The sequence below is a fragment of the Varanus komodoensis genome, unplaced genomic scaffold, assembly GCF_004798865.1.
Source record: "Varanus komodoensis strain SLA01 unplaced genomic scaffold, ASM479886v1 scaffold5, whole genome shotgun sequence".
Classification (NCBI taxonomy): domain Eukaryota; kingdom Metazoa; phylum Chordata; class Lepidosauria; order Squamata; family Varanidae; genus Varanus; species Varanus komodoensis.
Genome location: NW_025336087.1, coordinates 35980738 through 36003145, shown reverse-complemented (window position 1 = coordinate 36003145; position 22408 = coordinate 35980738). Strand labels below are relative to the sequence as shown.

The 22408-nt window shown below is 41.2% G+C and overlaps 1 protein-coding gene across 14 annotated transcripts in view; it reads right to left on the bottom strand.

Moving 5' to 3' along the window:
- GRAMD2B (GRAM domain containing 2B) overlaps nt 1–22235 on the bottom strand; it is a 66284-nt gene extending 44049 nt beyond the window's left edge. For 4 of the 14 annotated variants that reach the window (XR_006416263.1, XM_044446061.1, XM_044446059.1 and 1 more), the window contains exons 1-4: nt 21916–22231; nt 3451–3573; nt 1754–1829; nt 658–724 (exon numbers count right to left, since the gene is read on the bottom strand). Coding sequence is in view for 9 of the 14 variants with exons in the window: in XM_044446061.1 (XP_044301996.1) it covers nt 658–724; nt 1754–1829; nt 3451–3573; nt 21916–22004 (355 nt within the window). In the remaining 5 variants the exon portion in view is untranslated. Of the gene's footprint in view, nt 1–657; nt 725–1753; nt 1830–3450; nt 3574–21915 lie in introns of all 14 variants that reach the window. The other 10 variants (XR_006416265.1, XM_044446065.1, XM_044446063.1 and 7 more) reach the window with 4 other exon arrangements.
- Nucleotides 22236–22408: the final 173 nt, after the last annotated feature.

The window sequence follows — 22408 nt, the reverse complement described above, 5'->3', positions numbered from 1 at the left end:
GATGGTCCCCAAGATTCTTTGGGGAAGTAATGACTGTTTAAAGTGGAATAAAAGTGTTCTAAATGTGTGATGTGAATACAGGGTAGCTTTTGGAGCAGCAAAGGTGAGTTGATCCCATGTTGCTGAGGAGCAGAGGCTGACCATGAGGGAAAGTGTCACAGAAAACATATGTGCATGCCCGCAGGTCTCTCCAGATAGGTAGTTTCCAGGAACTGTTGGGAACTGTCAAAAAAAAAAAAAAAAATACCCCTCTTCTTAGCCTGTTAAATTCAAGACTCCAGCACAGTGGCAGCTGCCAGCCATGAACCAGCAAAATTAAGTCTCTTGAGAGGTGTGAGGAACAGTGACCCCCTTGCGGGCCTCCTCCACTACATCCTTGTTGATAGTACTTAATAACAACAAACTCTGCGTAAGGTTAACATTGCATACAATTCTGTGTGGGAAAACAAACATACAATTAGCCAGAACAGTCCATCAAACAATTAAACATTCCTGAGCCAATAGAAATAGATTTCTCACTAACATGATAAATAGTAACATGGACATGCCTGCATAATCCTTGCAGGAAAAGACATATTAAAATTGGTAGTGTGCTAAAAATACAATCTATAAAAATGCAATATAATAAAACAAGTAAAACAGAGGTATTTGGCTTACTTTGTCTCAAAGGTTCATCAGCTGGGACATCCAGAAAAAGCTTGTGAAACTGAGCATTTGACTTAAGCTAAAGTTGAAAAAACAAAGGAATACATCTGGGTTATAAATGCATTCACATTATTTACCACATTCCTACTTGCCACTTAGCCTGTGTGCATTTCACCGTTGTGTAACTATTGAGTACTTTTTTCTGCAGTGGCAGGTAGAAAGAACAGGGGTCATGTCAGAACAACCCGTGGGCTGATTTTGGGAAGGGGATAGTTTCTTAACCATGGCAACAATCCATCCTGTGCTGGGTTCAGACAACATGATAAGCCATGGTACAGCTTGAATATCCACACTGGGCACCAGCATATGCTGTAACCCCTCATGGCTTAAAAAACCCATGGTGGGGTGTGGTGATAGTGAAATCAGACCAGTGAGTTCATGTCAGGAACAGAAAAGACAAATAAGGATTGTGAGTCTGATAGACTGTGGGAATGGTGCTTCAGACAATAAATCCTAATGTCTGTGGAAAGAGAGTGAGGCAGAAGTCCCTAAGACTCGCATCTTTTGACACCTTGTCCAGGGTGTAAAAATGTCCATGGCTGCAGGTATATCACAGGGTCTGTGTACTTTGATATAATGATAATACAAAAAACTACACACATAAAATAACGAATTTTCTCAGACTGAGTAAATAACCTCAATCTTCTTTCTTCCCAGCTGTTGAGAAGAGGAAGGCTTATGGATGCAGCAGTAAACAATAGCTTGCCATTCCGGAGTGATGGGAATAGGTAGCGTGTGGATAGTGTCATTCTACAAATCACTCACTAGGTGACATTGGACTTAGTTGCAGAAATTTCTTGTCGCTGTTCTGTTTCTATTGAAAGAACCCTCTAAGTTTCTGTCTAGCTTCCTGACTGGTATGTTCTCTAAGCCTTCCATGACAATGGGTAAATGAGGTAAAACTCCCCCTATGGCTTCTAGATCTTGCCTCTCATATTCTGTAGTGGTGAATTGCATGCCAGCTTTCTTTATTAGTTCAGCCCTATTTTTCACAATACTTTTGTTCCCCTAGTCTACAGATCCCAAAGAAGTGAAAATTCCTCAGTACCTTACTTGAGCCATGCTTCTTCCTTTCAGGTTTGCTATCTGCTACCAAGAAGGTGTTGTTCACAATTGCCTTTGACCTAGAAGAAGAAAACATCACATGCTTAGTACAGTTTTGTTATTCTTGTTCACCAAACCAGATTGTTCTCTTTAAAGAGTTAGTGAATGGAATTTTTGCTAGTCCTTAAAGTATCAGAATGAAGATTCTTATTCAACTTGCTTCTGGTAGCCTTCTTTTCCCTTACTATATTTAAAAAAAACCCCTTCAGAAATATAGTAGCTTGGTCTAAAAACCAATGTGCTTATTTTGAGGTTATCAGATTACTGCCATTGGAAACCTTGAATCATAGATCATTCCACTCAGATCTAAACTGCACAATACTTTGAAGTCTTAGGTAGTAGCTCTATCATTCTTTTTTTTACTCTTAAGTAAAATAACTAAATAACTTTTGGGCAATGAAAATTAAATTTTGCAGTCTAGACTGGGACCATGGGATTAAACGTCACTATCCCATGTTTGATTCGTGCCCCCTGCTTGCTTTAGAGTAATTAAGAAAGACCTAGCTTCTGGTTATGTCTTCAAAGGAATGTGTGAGTTATGCATTGCAAAGATACCAGCGTGGAAATACAACTGGGACTACAGGCTTACGAGGCACATTTAACACCATCTTATGCCAAGCTGATGACTGAATATTCTACCCTTTCCACAAGCAATGTTGATTGAGTGTAACCTGACTGTACCCTGTTCCACACTCCTAATTCCTAATGGTGCCTTATTTAGGAGCAGCCTAAGGAAGCAAGGCAATCACTTTTGGTCTGCCTTTTGCTGTACTGCATTCTAACTCAGGTGCAAAAAAATAAAACTAGTTGCTTCACTCATCATGTGGAGTAAGGAGGGATTGGGCTGGTATGTACAGATAAACAGGGAAAGAAGAATAAAGTATGAATTTGGCTTGGCTTGCATGCACACACAAGGACTGTCCATGATAAGTATTTGTAAAATGTATATGCAGCATGATCACATGGATCTAGAAACCAAGAATGCACAGTGGGCCGTTACACATAATTACATAGAACCAGCGCTGAAGCTTGGATGGGATGAATGGAATGCACTAAGAACATAACTAACGGTTGTTCCAAAATGGTTTTTTAAGTGTGATGGCAGTGGGGGCGGAGGGGTGCCCAGCTACTGTTCAGAGATGCTATAAAGATGGCAAGAGAGTTATTCTCAATAAGCAAAGTCTCCAATGAGCTGGTTAGGAGAGGAGTAGAGTCTGACAAAGAAAGTGGTGGGCTAGATGGAGAACCTCTATGTGACCTTCAGTCAAGATGTTTCTGATGCTTGGACTAGGAAGTAACCCAACTTAGAAGGCAAGGTCTTATGCAAGTGTGGACTGTTGATTCAAAATGTAAAATTCAACAATGTAAGTCCTCCTTAGATTAAAACCATTGAAATGTATGGGACTTAAATTAACCTTGACGAACTCAAAGGCTATTCATTTCAGTGATTCTACCCTAAGCAGGAGTTATGCTGTATTTTACCCAAAGACTTTTTTCTGATTCAAACAACAGGCACACCTGCTTAGGTGAGTAAACTTTAAGAGGACCGTGTTGTTCACAAAATATATAGCAATGCTTCTAAATGTTTTCTTTCAAAGAGCTTTTATAGTTGACATTTCTGCTGTTTGTATTTTTTATTACCGTGAAGTTAAAGCTTTCTTCTGGTCTTCATAACATTCAGCATCACTAGGTGGTCGTCGGGACACCCCAGGGGATGGCTTTCCACTTTTCCTCTTTTCTTCTCCTCCATTTTCAGCCTCTGAACTGCAGAAAGGCAATGCACTTTCTTAGAACTAACAAGAGATAAAATCACTGCCTAACTGCCTGGTTAGCACTGGTTCAGTCTGGCTTTCTAAGGTTTTAACAGCAGAAGCATTAAAAAACGAAACCCTTTTCTTGTGTTAAAGTGGCTTCAGATGTTATGCCATGTCAGAGGTGGAGAACCACTATGCACCTTTCAAAAATGGACAGCAGAAGCTGTATTTATCTTCCCTATGAGATGTGCAAGCTCCTGAGGCAGTGCTAAGCTTACACATCTCCAGCTGGTGTTTTATTTATGTGTGATAATGGTCAGAAGTCTGCATCTGAAGCCAATGGAATTATGTGGAATTGGTTTTAGCAGCCTTTCCCAACTTTGTGCTCTCTGGATGAGTTAGATTGCAACTCTCAGCCAGCGTGCCATACTCAAGTCGGCTCAGGATGACAAGAATTGCAGTCTAGCACATTTGGTGGGTACCAGTTTGCTAAGGCCAGGTCACACCGTAGCATCAAGGCTGAAAATGGGATTACAACTACAAAAAATAGAATCTAAAATTCCATTTTCATTTTTACCTGGTACTGCAAGCCTAATTTTATTTTAATTGTACTGTTTTGCTTTTAAAATGTAAAGATTATTTCTAAACATACACCTATACATATAAACCTATGCAAATACTATGTAAATCAGTTTCCTCTTTTGTCCACTGTTTGGTGATGTCTGTTTTGGGTGATTCACATCTTTTTACCCTATGGTACCACGTTTAGGCTGCTACATGGCAGGGCCAGATATGGAATGATAACTTTGGAAACAAAGGGCAGTATCAGAACAGAGTGACTATTGTGTCCATATGTACATTCAGCACTGCACAGCTCTTTTCACTCTTCTGAACAGGATGAAGGCAGAATACCTAGTTGCAAAGCAAATAAAGAAAGCTGTGTGGTATGTTGAAATAAGACCGCTTTGTTCTGCCAGTGCAGGAGCAAATATTGTATCTGTTCTGAGCAACATGAGATGCAATTCTCAGCAAAGATCAGAGAAGAAGCAGCTGCCTCATTGAGTTTGGTTAGTTGTGGTCAAGAGGAATAGACCCAGCTTGATGGCAGTAAATGACCTGAGTAGCAGTTAGATGTGGAATGTGCTGCACTCAGTCCTAAATACATGTATGACAAACAACACCAACAAGCCACTTTCACATTTTCTCCTGCCTTAGACTTTGAGAATACCCTTCTGCCCCTGCTGAAATTGTATGAAAGTTCATAAACATTTTTTACATCCTCCTAATACACCCAATTTGGATGCAAGTTGCTTAATAGGAATTTATTTTGCATTTTTCCTAATACCCTGCATATTTACATCTTATTTTATCTAATACGCATTTTGTATACATCTTGGAAAACTTCATCACAACATTTGGAATATGCTAATTTAAAAGGATAACTGAAATTTGGTTTGCACTATAGTTTAAAAAGTGTGGAATTAGGTGAATTTACTTTGGAATGTGAACTGAAAAAAAAAATTCTTCCCCATCATAGTATCAAAGGAAGCTTCACTTATTTCAGTGGAACTTCCTACCATCTAAACATGCTTAGTATCATAAACTTTAGTGATTGGAACAGTGCTATGCAGAAGTATTCACCTCCTTTGACTTTCTCACGTGCTATTTTACAACCTGAAATTGAAACAGCTTTAATTGACACTGTTACCACTTGATGTACGCAAAATATATAACATTGTGAGAATGAGCAGTATTTTTTATTGTGATAGAAAAGCTAAGTAAACAAAAAACAAACTGCCACTTGCTGGTTGTAAAACTACTCCCCTTCCACCTCCTTGAATCAATACTTGGTAGAAACTCCTTTGGCAGCAATTAAAGCTGTAACCCTTCTTAGTGGAATCTCCCAGTCTGTGCTGAGGAAAAGCTTCTCCACTCCATAATGCTGACACCATTTTGATTCACTGTAGGGATGGTGTTCCCAGGCTAATGAACACTGTTAGCTTTGCATTACACCACATGTTCCATTTTGCAAATTCAGGTTGGTCTCATTGAATGGGAGAAACTCTTGTGTTTCCTTTGATGCCTACATGCCTTTTTGTGAACTCCAAATGAGTGTCGATGTGAGCTTGCTTCAGCAATGGCTTTCTTCTTGTCATTCTTCCATAGAGCCCAGCTTTGTGGTATGTCGGGGGGATAATTATCCCATGGATGGTGTCATTCATCTCAGTTGTTGCTTACTCCAGCTGTTTCAGATTTACCGTAGTTCCTTGATTGCTTCTGTGACTAATGTCCTCCTTACCTAGTCACTGAGTTTTGCTGGATGGCTTTCTGTATACAGAATAGTGGTTGACCCATATTCTTTCTATTTTGTAATAATGGATTTAATATTGGTCCAAGAGATGCTCGTAACTGTTTTTTCCTGTGTGTGTGTGTGTGTGTGTGTGTGTGTGTATGTATGTATACCCTGATAGGTTCTTGTCTACAAGAACTGTTTTGATAGTTTTTGTTGAGAGTTGTTTTGATACTTGCTTGGTCTTCAGGATACTGGTTTTTTTTTACTTTGAACATACTTTCCAACAAACTGTTTTTTTACTTTGAACATACTTTCTAGAAACAGGTGCATTTAATCTGGGATCACCTCGCACTGGAATTACACAAAGGTGTACTCTATGCAATTTCTTAGAGTATGTGACTCCTGGAGGCAGTGAATGGCATGACTCATTTACGCATGTCACAGCAAAGTGGAGAATATCTATATAACCAACAAGTGCACAAATCCATTTCAATTCCAGGTTGTAACACAGCAAAATGTGGAAAAGTCAAAGTGTGTGCACATATATATGAATAGTTTTGCAAGGCACTATAATATGAAACTTGGATTAAGTGAAAAAAAAAAGAAAAAGAAATAAACCATTGCCGTTTCTCCCCAATCCCAATACATTTTCATTTGGACAACCTGAATTACATTCCCTTTGATATAAAGTGCTGAACTTCAAGAATTCTTCAAGCTTGTATCCACTGGCAATGAAAAACAAGGAGGTTTTTTTTTTATTTAACTAGTCAGTTGCACAGGTTTTCACCCAAAGAAATTGATTCAGCATGTCTCATTTTCTAGGAACCCAGCAGTCCAGAATAAAAGCTCCCATTGCAAAGTAGCTCTGTAAACAAACAAAAACCACTTTCCCCTTTCTGAACTTCTGAGAGAGAAAGATGCTTTAGTAGTTGCACTGATAAACAGAATTTCTTCTATGGGATTAATAATCCAATTCGTGCATAGCAACTGGGGGATAAAACTACCCAACATCACAGCTGCTTATTTTCTTCTCTATTAGACAATAATATTGGCATTTTTTCAGAGATTTTATCTGAGCTTTGCGATTTTTTATCAGTCTTTTGAGAAAGCAGAACTTAGTGTGTTATTTTTGTTTCATATTTACAATGGAATGCAAAAGGGGAAGGAAAAATGTAAAGTGACATACTTTTAAGACACATGCTGTGAAAGAGAGTTGGTTTTAGCACTTATTTATTAAAGTGTTAGTATTTTGCCCTCTTGGGCCAGAGAACTTTGAGATGCCTTACATGCTGATAGCATAAATACCAATAATATCACATAGGAAAGCAACCGATTAAAAATGGAATAAAACTCAAGGAACTGCAGAAGAATGAAGTGCCACCTACACCATGAATGCACGAATCTTAAAATAGTAGTTCAGCAGGTATGAGCGGCCTCTAGAATAAGAGGACTTTTACTAGCTGCCCTAGCAGTGAAGGTGCTAAACACGCTCCTGCACTAAAGTGGAAGGACATTCATACCATTATCACTGTTGCAAAAACTGTCACAATCTAAACTAAACCATATGGTATGTGCCTCTTTAGGAAGACCGTTTCTATACTGAGGTTGAGCAGTTAATAAAAAACTGTAAATTTGAGTTTTCTTCCGCCTTGTTGAAACTGCAATACAGTCCCTAGTCAAGCAGTGACCAAAACTTGGGTGTCAACATTTGTATTTAGGAGAAATGCCCACATTTAAAAGCTAGTTTATATTATATTTTTGAAGGCATCCATAATGGAAGGAAAAAACAAAGTCATGGCTCCTGGTAGGCAGGTTGTATTGCATTGAAAATGCTTTGTTTCCTTCACACATCTTTGAATTAGTGCGTTCTACAACCCACTTTCAACCCAGTGTGGTGTAGTGGTTAAGAGAGCAGGACTGGGGCTCTGGAGATCTGGGTTCTAGTCCTCATTCAGCCATGGAGCTCACTGGGTAACTTTGGGCCAATTTCAGACTCTAAGCCTAACCTAACTTAAAGGGCTGTGGTTGTGAGGATTGAGAGGAAGAGGAGAAATATGTAAGCTGTCTTGAGTTCTTTGAAAGGAGAACAGGTGGGACATAAATATGGAACAGGTGGGACATAAATATAATAACTAAATAAATCCTAACCTTTGTTTCCCCCACTGCTAGCAGTGATGCAGACACGGTGGAGTCACTGAATGGAACTAACTAGCAATGCGGCAAAAAACCCAGAAAGTTGTTTCTCACATACTTAACATAGTCCAGTTAACAAAACTGGAACTGGCTAGTTATAACTTGCATGGTTGAGAGAGGAGATTGCTTAGAACTGTGTATAATAATGAACTACGTTTAGGCCCAGTGGCAAAGTTACAGAGTAGAATTAACTTGTTATTCAAAACTGTGTTTCAAATCCCAGCCATTGCCATTTAAAAGAGGTGAGTTTGCATTTCCATCCTGCCTTTGCTTCCATGGAGTCAGAAGGGCTTGATCTGATTGACCTCATCTGCAAAGAAGCCCGGTGTCTTTCAAAGTGGAACTTCTAAGCTATAAAATGTGGATGATAAACATAATGAATTACTCATGCATGGGCTTCTGCAGAAGAAGAAGATGACAGCCTTCCTACATGCACATTTCTGACTTTGGATTTCTCAACTGGCAACTAATTGCTGTTTGATGTGATATTCAAAATTGGCAAATAAAAAGAGGGGCTTGAAATACAGAAACCATTATGGAAAATGTGTCCATTTAAGTGTTTTAAAAGAGAAAACAGAGACATGTTTGGATTGTCATTTAATTAGGGTTTTTAAAGGTGCCTTACTTCAAAATCTCATAGCCCAAACAGTTCCCCCACTTCATGAAAGTTTAGAGAAATCGTAAATAAAAGTGACCTAACAAACTGTAGCTGAGCATCTATATTTAACTGCTCAAACTTTATATGAACTTCTGTTAGACTCTCTCAAAATTAACTTTGTCCAAGCATGTTTTGCTTTTAAATAATACCCTGGTATAAATTAATGTACTGCTCTGTGTAACTTGCTATTAACCCTCATGAAATATGTCATATGATAGGAACCTATTTTTCTGACAGCTGTACGTGTGAAACTGCAGATATTAAAGCAGCAATTGCTGTTGTAATTTAAAATGCTGACTGAGTAATTAGCTCATCCAAGAATGGAAGGACATTTCTTCATTTTTACAGTAACAGTAAGGTTAAGATTACCAAAGCATTTGGAATGGCATTGTGCATGGGCAATTAAAAGGAAGTCATAAAGCAACCTGTACAGGAAGTCAAATTAGTGACGCATACATTTTCACGAACAGGAAAATAATTCATCATGTACTTAAGCCAGTTCTAGAATGAAACTGTCAATTATTTCCAAAATATGTATAGCATTGTTGACAGTCACTCCATAAAATATTTGTTTCCCCATCCTAGCATGATATGTACTAGGAAGAAATAAACCCACATCAAATTTTAATTGCATTCACCAATTGGAAGCAGAGTTTTTAGCCAGTGGTGTGAAAATTACATGTCACTCACACTTTATAAATTTAGAAAATGATGATATTAATATTAACTTTAATATTATTGACCTGAGGAGACAGAAAACATCCTTAGGATCTGATATCTGAGTGAATGAGAGCTACTGGCAAAGGACAATGCCCATATGACCTCATAGAAAGCAATACTGGGAATCTTCCTGCCAGGTCCGTGTGAGTGTGTGTGCAATAGATGCACACTTCCTGTGCACAGTTCCTATATTTTCCCTTGAACCTGGACTTCGTAAATGATTCCAAAGCAAAAGATGAGGCAGAACAAGTGTAATATGGTATAGCTATCTCTGAGGACATAAGAATAGTCATGCTGGATCAGGCAAAAAGTTTTCTCATGTAGCATTTTGCTCATGCAGTGGACTCTATAACTAAAACACACTGGGAAGAGCCCCCTCCCACCCATTTTCTCCAGGAAATGGTGTTCATAGGCATACTGTCTCAGGTAATAGAGGGAACATACAGCCTGGAAGGTATGGATGGCTGTCTCTTCCATCAATTTGCCTAAGCACCTTTTAAAGCCCACCAAATGGGTGGTCATCACTACATCTCATGGAACAGAATTGAGTCAAACCTCCACATTCAGGGGGCTAGGAGCGCAGGACCCCCACAAAAGTGGAGAAACCATCAATATCTCAAGGTCCCCCCAGACCTTAACTCTTAATACCATTGACCAGATGTATACTGGACTGATCCCTCTCTCCCCTCCGCTCTCTGGGTTAGTCAATGGTCAACTCAGTGATGCCATAATGGCAGGCGAAGCCTGTCTATGAATTCAACCTTTTCTTGCAAGGTCTTCAGTTTCTTTTGCCTCTTGGGAGCACTTTCAGAGGCACTAGAAGCACTATGCTTTGGACCCATGATTACAGGAGACATTTTACTGCATTTTAAAGATGCAAAAGTTGCGAGAAATGCATGATACACTGCACAATGAAAGACAAAAAATGTGAGGATGGCTCGTACTGAGACAAAGAGTGTGGTCTCCCCAAACAGAGTGTGTAGTCCACAGTTCTTTAACAGACTAAAATGTTTTACAAAATTTAACTTTTTGAGTGTATATTTATGGTAGTAAATAATAAAATAGATTAATAATACATGTATTTTATGTATTTAGGACTTACTAATGGGCAGGAATCATAGGGCAAAGATAGTCCTGGTCCTAAGCCACTCAGGACACAATCCTATGCAAGTTTAGATTTAACAAAGAGGCCTACCACTCCCAGCATGCCTAGTGCATGCAGTATAAATTTGCATAGGATTGTACCTTTAGGGTTTTCAAAGGTAATAACCAGTACTTTGAATTGTTGAGATAGTGCTGCTCTGTTTGATCATAGGCACATCTGAAGCGAAGCATTAGCATGATGTAACATTTGCGGAAATAGGTTTGATAGAGTATTTGTTATTACAGTAGATTGACTAATAAATCCTCATTTGTTGATTGACAGAGAATTTACATTGCAATCCTATGCATATACACTCAGGCATCATTCAGACCCAGATCTGGAGTTCCTGCATGGGAGGATTACTTTTCTGAAACCACAGAAAGAACTTTGTTCTAAGCTTTCCATGGTTCACCACAGTTTCTCTTGTCATTCATTCCTGGGACTGCCATTTTACCATTGTTGGTATGGGACTACCCTAGTGTCTTCTAGCAAGATCAGCCATGAAAATGATCACTTCTAGCTTTTGATCTTTATTGCGCTTTGCTCCTTAGCAACAGAAGTGTTATTTCTTCTTTTATTCTCATTAGCTGAGTGACGTGTTCTTCTCCGTCTAAGTTTGGAAAAGGGGAGACAATGTGTAAATGCATTGAGGGAGAAGGAAGGAATCACAGTAAAACTGTTTTATTTTCATAAAAATTTCTGTGGTGCCTGGAGTAGCTGGTAAGTACCACAGACATGCGGGTTCATTATGGAGGGAAAAGGGGTAATCCACCTTGGGACCACTGTGGACCGATCAAGAAGAGGAGAATGCACTCTATGGCAAGAATAGGGAAAGGACAGGCAAGAATAGGGAAAGGACAGGATTTTGCTCCTGGGAACTGCTTGGATGCATGACAAGGCAGGGAAGTTGGAGCAGAGAGCACAGAAACTGCAGAATACACACATGTAAATACCAGATGAAATATGGAATGGGCTTCCACGAGAGGTCATTGAGGCTCCATCAGTGAGTGTATTCAAAGATAGGCTGGACATGCACATGGTGGGCATGTTGTGAGCGGAGCCAGCTGGAGCCGGGGGTCAGACTAGATGGCCCAGGAGACCCCTTCTGACTTGCTCTGTTTCTATATCTTTGAACTCCCAATAACTCATCCAGTATAGTAGATGATCAATGAGTGATTTTTGTCTTCAAAACAGAAGGCAGGAAGCAGTCCTTCTGTCTGTGTCAGAACCAAATTTAGTACCTGTTCAGGAGATTATATAAGCTGATTCTTTGAAACAGGTGCAATAATTTAGTACAGAAGAAGGGAGGACTGAACAATCTGAAGTAAACACACACCAATTTCAGATGGTTTGTGGAGGTGGTTTTGGAAATTAAGTGCACAGATGCTTGTTAGATCAACAACATATTAACATCATTATAGACACATGGTCATTAGGCAGCAGTAGAAGCTCATCACTCCTCGCAGGAGATTCATGATGCAAATTGAAACATTAGTAGATAAATCATTTAAAAGAACAAATAGGGCAAGCGACAGATGTTCATGTAGAAGCATGTCCCATTATGTCCAAAGGGCCTTACTTCCTTGTCATTACATTTAGGTTCACAGCTAAGTTTAGTGATGCTGCAATCCTCTGGCCTCTCAATGCTGACTAGAGGGCCATAGGGAAAAGTCAACCCTGGTTCCAACCTCAGAAAAGCACTCTGAGATTGGAGCTGGGCCTCCAAAGGGGAAGTGCTGTCTCTCCATGCCCACAGCCAGTGTGGTTCTTTCCTTCCCAGATGTAGCTCTGAGATCACAAGACTGACCTTGGAGCCACCATTGGGTGTGTGTTCCAAGGCAGGTTGGGGAGGAGCCAGGCTCCGCCAGGATATGAGGAATTGGAGCAGTGCCTCAGCCCTTTCTCCTTGTGAGCAGGGGTAGAACAATGAGATGCCTGAATGTTTTAGAGGGTAGGGTAAGTGACATTCAATCTTTCCCTCTGTGCTCCACCTGTCTTCATGGGTGGCTCTAATTCTCTAATTTAGAACGTTATGGGGTGGCCACATGGGATGACAATGTTAGTTGATTGATTTAAATCAACTAACATCTAAGCTGTGCAAGTTTAGAAAGAAATAGGCCTTAGCTTCCAGCGTGACCCAGTTTTTCACTTGGAAAGACTCCTAGAGCAGTTTACAGAGATGCAGAATGCATGAACATGCAACATGTTTGAATGTTGTGGCAAACACAGAGATGCATGGAGACAAAAGCAAAGTAAAGTGGAAGAAAACTTGTGGATTCATAGACATTTTGGTAAAATTGAATCATGAAAAATAGGTAGAAATGTTTATATTCTTCTTATTTTTTCTTAAGTGTCTATCAACTGCTAACTGCTCACTCTGAAAGACAGAGAGCAAAAGCTTCTTTGAAACAGATCAAACATATTGGCAACATCCTAACATCTAACCAAAGGATTTTCAGGCAAAGTCTTTTGCTCTACAACTCCCATCATCCCAATCGGCATGAATGGTCATCAATAATGGGAGTTGTATTACTACTACTACCACCACTACATTGTATTTACACATTGCACATTGTCCTTTTTCCTCTTGTGAACAACCCAAGGTGACTTACATAGCTCTAATTTATCTTCAAAACAATAACCTGTGAGGTAGGTTGAATTGTGAACTGGCCCAGAGTCACCCAGTGAACTTCAGGGCTAAGTGGGGAATAGAACCCAGATCTTACAAGTCCCCACTCCATTACTCTAACCAACATACCACACCACATCTGAAGGACTACAAGATGCTCACCCCAGCAAAGGCGAGCACCCTCTTAGTCCCATTAAAGTCTGGGCTTATGTGTCACTTAGGGACATACAAGAGACATAAAACATCTCCGGATGGTCTTCCAGAGGGACTGTGCCATCTGTGCTTCAGGTTCAGATAGGGATCCCACCTAATGTGGTGCATCTAAATAGTGGCTCACATTGCAAGCCATGAAGTCCCTGGTTCAGAGCTCTGTAATCATCTTCTCACTGGGTGGCTTGGCCAAGCCACTCCCTTTCAGCTTCTCATATGGGGCTGATATGTGGGTAATAACACTGACCTACTATAGGATGGTGTCACTGCAGAATGTGGAGTACTCTGAAATGCACTTTAAATACTGACTATTATCTTTCAGGGCACTGCATGATAATGGTGAATGCCTCTTTAAGAGAGGGAGTGGTGCCTGCCCCTTTAAAGATGGTGGTGGTTGCACCACTCATCAAAAAGCTGCATCTGGATCCAGAGGATGTAAATAATTATTGCCCTATAGCCAACATTCCCTTCCTGGGCAAGGTGCTTGAGTGGATTGTGGATGGGCAACTCCAAGCACTCTTGAAGGAAATGGATTATCTAGATCCATTTTGACTGGTCTTTAGGCCTTCTATCGGCTTAGGCTGATTTTCCAACTGCATTCCTACTTGGATGAGCAGAGCCAGTTATCCATGCACTAGTTATACAAAGCCCTAAATGGCTTGGGACCAGGGTATCTGAAGGAACAGGATATCTGAAGGAACATAATAAATCCCTATCAGACTACTTAGATCTTCAATGGAGGCCCTCCTTTGTGAACCGCTGCCAAATGAAGTGAGGGGGGGATTGGCTAGAAAATGGACCTTCTCTGTTATTGCACCTCATCTTAGGACCTCTCTTCTGAAAGAGGTGTGACTGCACCCTCATTTGTTTTCACGGTCACATAACAGCCTTTTTCTTTAGTGCCTCTTTTTAGATCATGGTTTTATTTGCTTTTTGCTGCTGGTTTTATTTTTGTCTATATTATCCTCCTGTTTTTGCACTTTATATTAGTTGGATTTTATGTGGTTTTAGATGGTATTGTTTAACTTTATTATAGCTATGTTATATTGTTGTTTCAGTTTCTTGTGTACCGCCCAGAGAACTCTTGGGCTATGGGATGGCATACAAATGCAATAAAAAACAAACAAATAAATATTTGAGTTGACTTGGGGTGATTAGCTTGGTGGCAGGGTGTCCACCAAAAAAAGAAGACAAAAAAGGACACATTTGTATGACATTTAATATGCTAATTGATATGTATAGATAAACATTTAGAAATGATACAGTTTAATTAGAGATGCAATGCACCAGCTGCTGGCACCATAGCAGGAAAACCTGAGTTCAGTGTTCTGTCCAGGTGCTAACAGGTGATGGGCAACTTCCCTCTTCATATGGGTCCTAAAGTCTGCTTTAAAGCAGGCTTGGATTGGACAGCTTTTCAAATGGAAGAAACCTTTAAAAAGAGGACCACCCTCTGAAAAGTGGGATACATGGTGGCAGGATTTTCTCAGCACTTGTGACAGCTTTGATATATAGTTTGCACCTATTCCTTAAGATGGAGCAGGGTAGCAATTTAATACATCAAGTGGTCAATAAATAGATTCACAAATTTACAGGCACCTGCTCATGTAGGATTTGTGAGGATCAGCATTTTTTTCACCAAGTGTGCAATATTTACAAACGCCACAGTTTATTTTCTTTCTTCCTTGTTGGGCAACACGAAGAATTCACTGTTGTCACAGTGTTGAAATGTTACTACTTCCTCCTAAGTAAGAAAATCATTAATCACATAAACTTACTTTCCACTTGCCGCTGTGTGACTTTCAAAAAAATGTTGTTGTGTGTGTTCGCACAGCTGATTACTTATACTCACATGACAAGAACAGAGCCTGATTCTAAACACGATTAGCAACTTAGCAAAATGTCTAACATTACCCAAGTAGCAGCTTTCCTTCCCTGGAATTTTTCAGTTTCTGGAGGAAAAGGCTGTAACAGGTGGGGGAGAGACAGTCCTAATTGTCCTTAAGACAAACCACGTTGCACACCAGGAGAGTCTTTTCCAACCTGATGCCTTCCAGATGTGTTGAACTACACATCTGGAGATGCTGGCTGGCTTAGGGATGTTGGTAGTTGTAGTCTGAGATGTCTGGAGGCCCCAGTCTGGGGCAGATCACACTATGGAATCTGTCAAAATAGTGGAGACTCATATTGCTCCTTTTCCAGTTCGGGTTCTTTTTCTCTCTGTTCATTGATACCTTTGCCTCTTTCCCTCTTCCATCCTTTCTGAAGTCTTTTTCACCCTCAAATTTTAGATTGTAAGCTCCTTGAGGCAGGAAACTTTGTACCATTTCATGCCCATTAATGGCGCCATATACATAGTGGTGTGAACACTATGAGTTTCTTTTTATTTGTAACAGCATTTCTGTCTTCATACACAGGAGAAATTATTTATTTATTATATTTATATCCTGCTTTTTTCCTGTAAAGAATCCCAGGTGGCTTACATCTTTCTGTCCATTTTATCCTCAAAACAACTCTGTGATGTGAGATAGGTTAGGCTGAGCGTCAGTGACTAGCTCAAAGTCACCCAATAAGCTTTGTGGCAAGGTCGGGACTGGGGCCAGGTTTCTCAAGTCTGAGTCCACCATTCTAACCATTATACAACATCTGCTCTGTCAGGAAAATAATTAGTTCAAAGAACTGGTATTAATCCATTTTACACTAAGAATAGGGACCACATGTATTTTTTTTCATAAGGCATATAATTCCTGCAGTGATGCCTCTAGTTTTAGTTACTTGGGAAAACATTTTCACACAGAATCTGGCTGTTTCAACCTAATCCAGGGCTAGGCAACCCAGGCCCTGATAGAAGTTTTAGACTCCCACCAGCCCCAAGAGCATGGCTACTGATCAGCCATATTCCTCGGGAAGGAACTCAACAATTCTGGAAGATGTAGGTTGTCTTCTGCTGGGCTAGACACAGGCCTCTAGAGTGGACACGCTGGGCCTGTCACCGTGCTCCTACAGAGGATAGCACACACTGCTTTACATAACCTGAGGGTAGCCAACTGTTTTCCCAACTGTTCTTTTACTGGCTGCACAAGAGCATTTAGCCTGTGAAGCTTCCCTATTATGACATCGCTGTTTCAGGAATACTTGGCATGCTAAATATTTGCCTGCTGTGCCGTTGTGCTGGGCATCGGAGCCTAGGCAGAAAACAAGTTTGTAATTTGGGCAGCCTGCAGCCTTCGGTCCTTCAGTACAATGTCAAAAGGCCTCACTAAGTAATCAGTTCAGACCTCTGGCAACAACAATCTATCCCTTTCCTGTGTGTGGGGAGGAAAGGAAAGGCAAAAAGGGGGAGGGGGAGGGGAAGAGGGAAGGGAATGCCAGGTAAAGAGAGAGAAAAGAGACACAGGCAGTGATAAAAGGGAATGAGAGGAAGGAGGAAAGGACGTGTGTGTGTGTGTGTGGGGAGGGGGGCAGGCTGCTCTGACCCTTTTCTCTTTCACCCTGTTTGGTTGGTTTGGACAGGGTGAAAGATTGGTTTCAGCTACTATAGACCTCTACAGACTATCCCAGAAGAAGTATGGCCCCTGGACTGAAAATGTTTTGCTCTGCACTGTCCAGGAAACTCACAGGATACTAGAAAGTAAATTGAGCCTGAGATATATGGAGATTCATTTATTGACACAAACATAAAAACATGGAAACAGAGTGAGTCAGAAGGGGCCTCCAGGGCCATCTAGTCTGACCTCCGGGTCCAGCCGGCTCCACTCATAACTTGCCCACCATGGGCATGCCCAGCCTATCCTTGAACACCCTCACCGATGGGGCTTCAACCACCTCCCTTGACATGCATGTCGAGATCACATTATATGAACTGATATTTGACAATGTTTTGCATACACATATTGCCACAGGACCAGTCAACTGTACAACACATTAAGAGAAAACGTCTAGTGCGATCGCATATACGTCTCCCCAGAAATAAGTCCCATTAAGTCACTAGTAAGTCTGCATAGGGTTATAGCCATCATGTAGATGACTTATCTTACATATATCCCAGTAGACACTCTTTGTTAATCGTGCCCCACCCTCCATACTGCATGGCAAAGTTTCCTTGTTCAGTTTTGAATTGGGGCTATGCTGGGTACCAGAAGGGTCCAGGCTTTGGGCTCACAGCAGCACAAATTTGCATATCCATTTGTAAAAAACATAGATTTATGTGAGCTTTCAAGTCTGAACAAGCCTTTAAAGAACCTGTAGGGACAGGGTTTTTATTATATGGACAGGACAGTTATTTTGGGTGGGAAAAAGGCAGGAAGTTTCAAGGGAGCAGCAGGAGGTGAAGCACGTGTAGGTGAAAAGCCAGCTGGGTCAAAGCATCAGATGCAATGAAGGACGCCTGGACCTTTCTTTCAGCAAGTGCCCATGGACAGTGGGATGGTCAGCAGATGACTGCACCCTAACAGGCAGATTATCATTTGTCCCAGTCCCTTAGAATAATTTGTCTAAGCACAAAGAGTCATCAAACTTCATACAAGTCCATAAAAACAGGTCTAATTTTTCTTTTTGTTTTGTTTCAAGGTCGCATAAAAGCTTTGCCACATATGTATTCTTCTGTGCAACGTACCATTTTTGATGACACTTGAAATTAAACTGGCAAGCTCCTGAGCGTTTGCTGCATGTTAGAATGGAAATGCCTGCCTCTCTCTACCTGAAGCTGTAACCTCCTCTAGACACAGAGGTGGCAACCCAACATGATGGCCCATAAGTTACACAACAACAGTGGGGCGAACTACTAAATTTACTAGGAGCTATTAAGCGCTTCACATTCACAGAGAGAAACTGACCTTCAAGTGACAGACTTTTACATGGAGAGTTGCCTAAGCCAAATATGTTAGGCATTCATACTCTTTAGGGCCTCTTGCAGACAAGTGGGAGCTTTCTGCATGACAGGTTTTATCTAGACAAGAGCTAGAGAAAAAAGCAACTCAAAGGCAAGGCAGCATGCTATGAATATCCTCGCTTCTTCACTACTGCCAGCCCCCATGCGTATTCTTAAGCTGGAGGAAGAGAGAAAACTGGGATAAAATCCAGGATAGGAGCTGTGTTATGTGACCCCCTCACCTCCACCCCTCAAAAAAGTTATTTCAAACAATTCTTCTTAGAAAATACAGCATTTACTGGCTTGATCCAAGAGCCTGAATTTGGGTGTTTGGAGAAGGTGACCAAACCTCCTTCCTTTTGTGAGGACCTCATGGCTTTTAGGAGGTTACAGATTTGCTCCCCCTCCACTCAGGAACCCCTCAAATCACCCCTTCCCTGGGAATCTCCAACTTGTGTGGTTATATGTTGGATAAAAGAAGAGCGACTGCTCTCCAATTTTGGACTGACTTGACTGTCCAGACCCATTACTATTCCTGCCCGGCCCTGCCTTTGAAAAATAGAACTAGATGGAGGCTTGCCCAGTTCACTTTTGGGATTCTCCCTTAGCTAATGTGTCTGGAAGGCTAATGGCACAGAGGGTGGCTAAAATGGAGAGGAAACGGCAGTACTTGGGAATTTTCTTACCCTGCCATAATCTGAGGAGGTTAAGCAGAGTAATTAACGTGACACAGGACAGAGGAAACCCTTGTGAGTCAAGCCTTTATTCCATCCAGTCAGGGATTGTCAGCATTGACTGGCAGCAACTGTGCAGGGCTTCAGGAAGGAGCTTTTCTCATCCTAGCTGCAGGAGACACGGAACCTCCTGCATGAAAGGCCAGTGAGCTACAACTGCAGGTCCCTTATTAAAGCAGACTTGCAAGAGCAACTCTTCAAGAATATGATTTTCAGGGTTTATCTTCTGGCTAAATTCTCATGCAGATCTTATGTTTCTCTTTATGGATCCCCTTCTGCGCAGAGCATGAAAAAATAAGGGGTAATGGAAAGACAAGAGCATTCTGCATATATTCTTATATTTTTAATACACCGGTGTTACTAAGCATATTACTTTGAAATCTTGCACTTTGCCCAGGATTTATAATTTCTCTTGGAGAAAGCCACTGGTACAGGATACAAAATGAATGGCATTACTGTGAATTGCCTTCATTAAAAGAGGGTTGTGAGTCCTCTATGCATGTGACACTAGTAACGTGATATGTTCACAAAGAGATAGCAGAACTTTGTACACTGGACGCCGGGCAAAAGCGAAGGAGCCCCTTGCCTCTTGCTTTCCCATCATGAATCCTCTTCAGCACTTTTGTCATGCCCCTTCCAATGGCGCAAGCAATACTGAAGGGCTTGAGCTGAAGCAAATGGACGTTCATTGTGCTTATTGCCAAATGGAGTAAGCATGCAGGCCTACTGAACTTCCTCTCATAGGATGGATGCTCTTTGGTGCCCGTAAGCCTCTGCAGCTAGGCATTAGATGGGGCTACCTAAAGCCAGGATATAGAAGCACCTCCCTGCATCCTCGCAGTTCAGTGATTCTGAAGTGCAGGTTTTCACCTCAACAGTCCCCCAGGAATGGTCCAAACAGGAGATGGTTTATGTTTATCCAACTCAAGAAATCAGGTCTAGAAATTTCCATCTCCTTCAGCAGCAGGTCCTGGTCAAGCAAAAGGGTCCTAATGGCCCATTCAAGACCCTCCGACCTTAAATATTTTGTTGGTGGGAAAATGTGTTCATTCGCCCTCCCTGCACCCAGCCTTATCTCACACCAAGTACTGTGAGGACTGCAGCTCTAAACTCAGAGGAAGTAGGAAAGTCTGAGTGGGTGGCAGATATGCCAGCATGACCGGTTTCCCCCACAACCCCTTGGCTGCAAGATATGCTGCCTGGAAAACAGAGCAATCAAAGCTCTTCTTATCTTGCAGATTAAGTCCGGCCTAAGATCTATATAATCGCAAACCACTGAATGTAAATCCTATGGACAATACAAGAGCTTTCAGGGCTTTTCCACATGAGGCATTTACTGTGCACTCCTTATTGCCTATATGGAGTTTATGCGATCTTTAGATAATGTCATGGCTTTCTGGTTTTGCTTCTGGGTATAACTAGCTCTTCTGACAAGCTTTTTCTTTTTTTCTTTTTTTAAGAGAAGGGAACATGTAGCACCTAATTGTGAAAATGAAAGAAAGTGCCCTTTTCTTTTGTATCTTCTGCTATACAAGGGCCATGCAGAGGTTACACAGGGGGAAAGAAATGCTCTTTCTTAGATCTTAATCTTGCAGCAAAACTGGAAGTAGGTACAGCAGATTTGCAGTTGATTAAGAGCTTCATGTAGAAAAATGCTTCATGCATACCTTCATTATTACTGAATTGGAAACTAGCAATAATTTCACCTGGCTATCAATTAGGGAGGAGATAATATCCAGATAAGTGAGATACCCTGTTGCCTCAGGCCAATCCATAATACTGTCCAGGGTCAAATCCATGGCAGTCACTGGGTTCACATAGCAAGATAAACCAGGTGTGGCTTGCCATGCTGTCTGAACCAGACAGAACAGTTAACAGACTCTCCTTCTGGGTTCAGGCAGCACAGCTGGCCATTCCTGACTTAAAACCCAATCACCATAGGCTGAGCCTTAATATCTCAGTCCAACTGCAGCCTTTTTTACCCTGTCTTCACACACAGCACAGAAAATAAAATAACACCACACAATGAGATCTGCCAACCAGCCTAATGCAAGCCGCTGTACTACATAGCCATACGTGGAAACAGAAATTAAGCACGGGTGTTCACATCTGTCTTCATCGCTCACGTACAGCACCAGTGAAGACTGGGAAATGTGAAAGAAACATCACAGATCAAGTCATCATCAGTTTCTGCTCACTTCGTTTCATCTCAGGTACAATGCTTTTGACAGAACTATAACATACTTGCAGCTAAGACAGCTTTTAGCAAACTGGAACCCTCCAGATACCTTTGAATTACAAACTTCATCAGCCCCATCCAACATAACCAATGAGCAAGGATGGTGGGAGTTGTAGTCTAGAACATCTGAAGAGCACCAGGTTGGGGAATGTTGAGCTAAGAATGACCAAGTGATGCTGTCTCATGTATATATACACAAGTGAGAATGAGACACAATCAGACTTTGTATAATGAAACTTTATACACCGTGACATGAAAAACTTGGGAGAATCCATTCCTTTTCCAATATTACACAGATCACATAACTTAAGTCATTTTATTTTATTCTCTTCTGTTCATATTTTTTCCGTATTCACAGACGAAAACTGCCCTAAAACCTCACCTGTCACCCTTTGAACTACCCAAAAGGCCAGTAGTGCAAAAAACACTCACAATGACAACCTGAACTAGTCATTCATTCCCACACAGCACCCACTGACAAGTAGTGCCCTGGCTTTGTTTGCAAGTTTTGAGTAAGAAGAAAGAAAGGCAGAGCTGCTGGCTAAACTTGTAAAGTGATCTGCTCATAAAGTGAACTTAGATGTATAGATACATATAGCTGGACTTGTCAACAGACAAGCATAGACCTCTTTTAAACAATACGTCACTTTGTAAATACTCACTGGATTAAGGCAGCTTTTTCTTTTCTACTGGCCTCTCTGACAGGCTTCAGTTCTTCTCCATCATGCTGTAGATCAGGCATTAGTACCATCGGAAAAGAGTCCCCTTTTGTCTGCTTGGCTCCGTGAGCCCCTCTCTTCCCAGCCCTACCAGGATTCACCTCAAGCTTTCCCCAGCTCTCTCTCTCTCTCTCTCTCTCTCTCCTCTGTCACATTACACTGCTTTGCAACCCCAGAGCACAAACTGAGAACAGCCTTTTTTTAGTCTCTAGCTAACCTGAGCATGCTTGAACTGGTATTGTTTCCTGGCTCTTTGCGCTGAAGGGAGGGAGCGAGGGAGGGAGGGCAGAACACCCCAGGCCAGGAAGACACATCCCTCTCTCAACTACAAACTAGTTAAGAGGAAGGAAAAAAATAAATAAAACCTGTTCAACAAGCTTATCATAGAGGAAAGCGATTACTCAAATAAGGCATGAGAAAGCATTCTAACAATAGC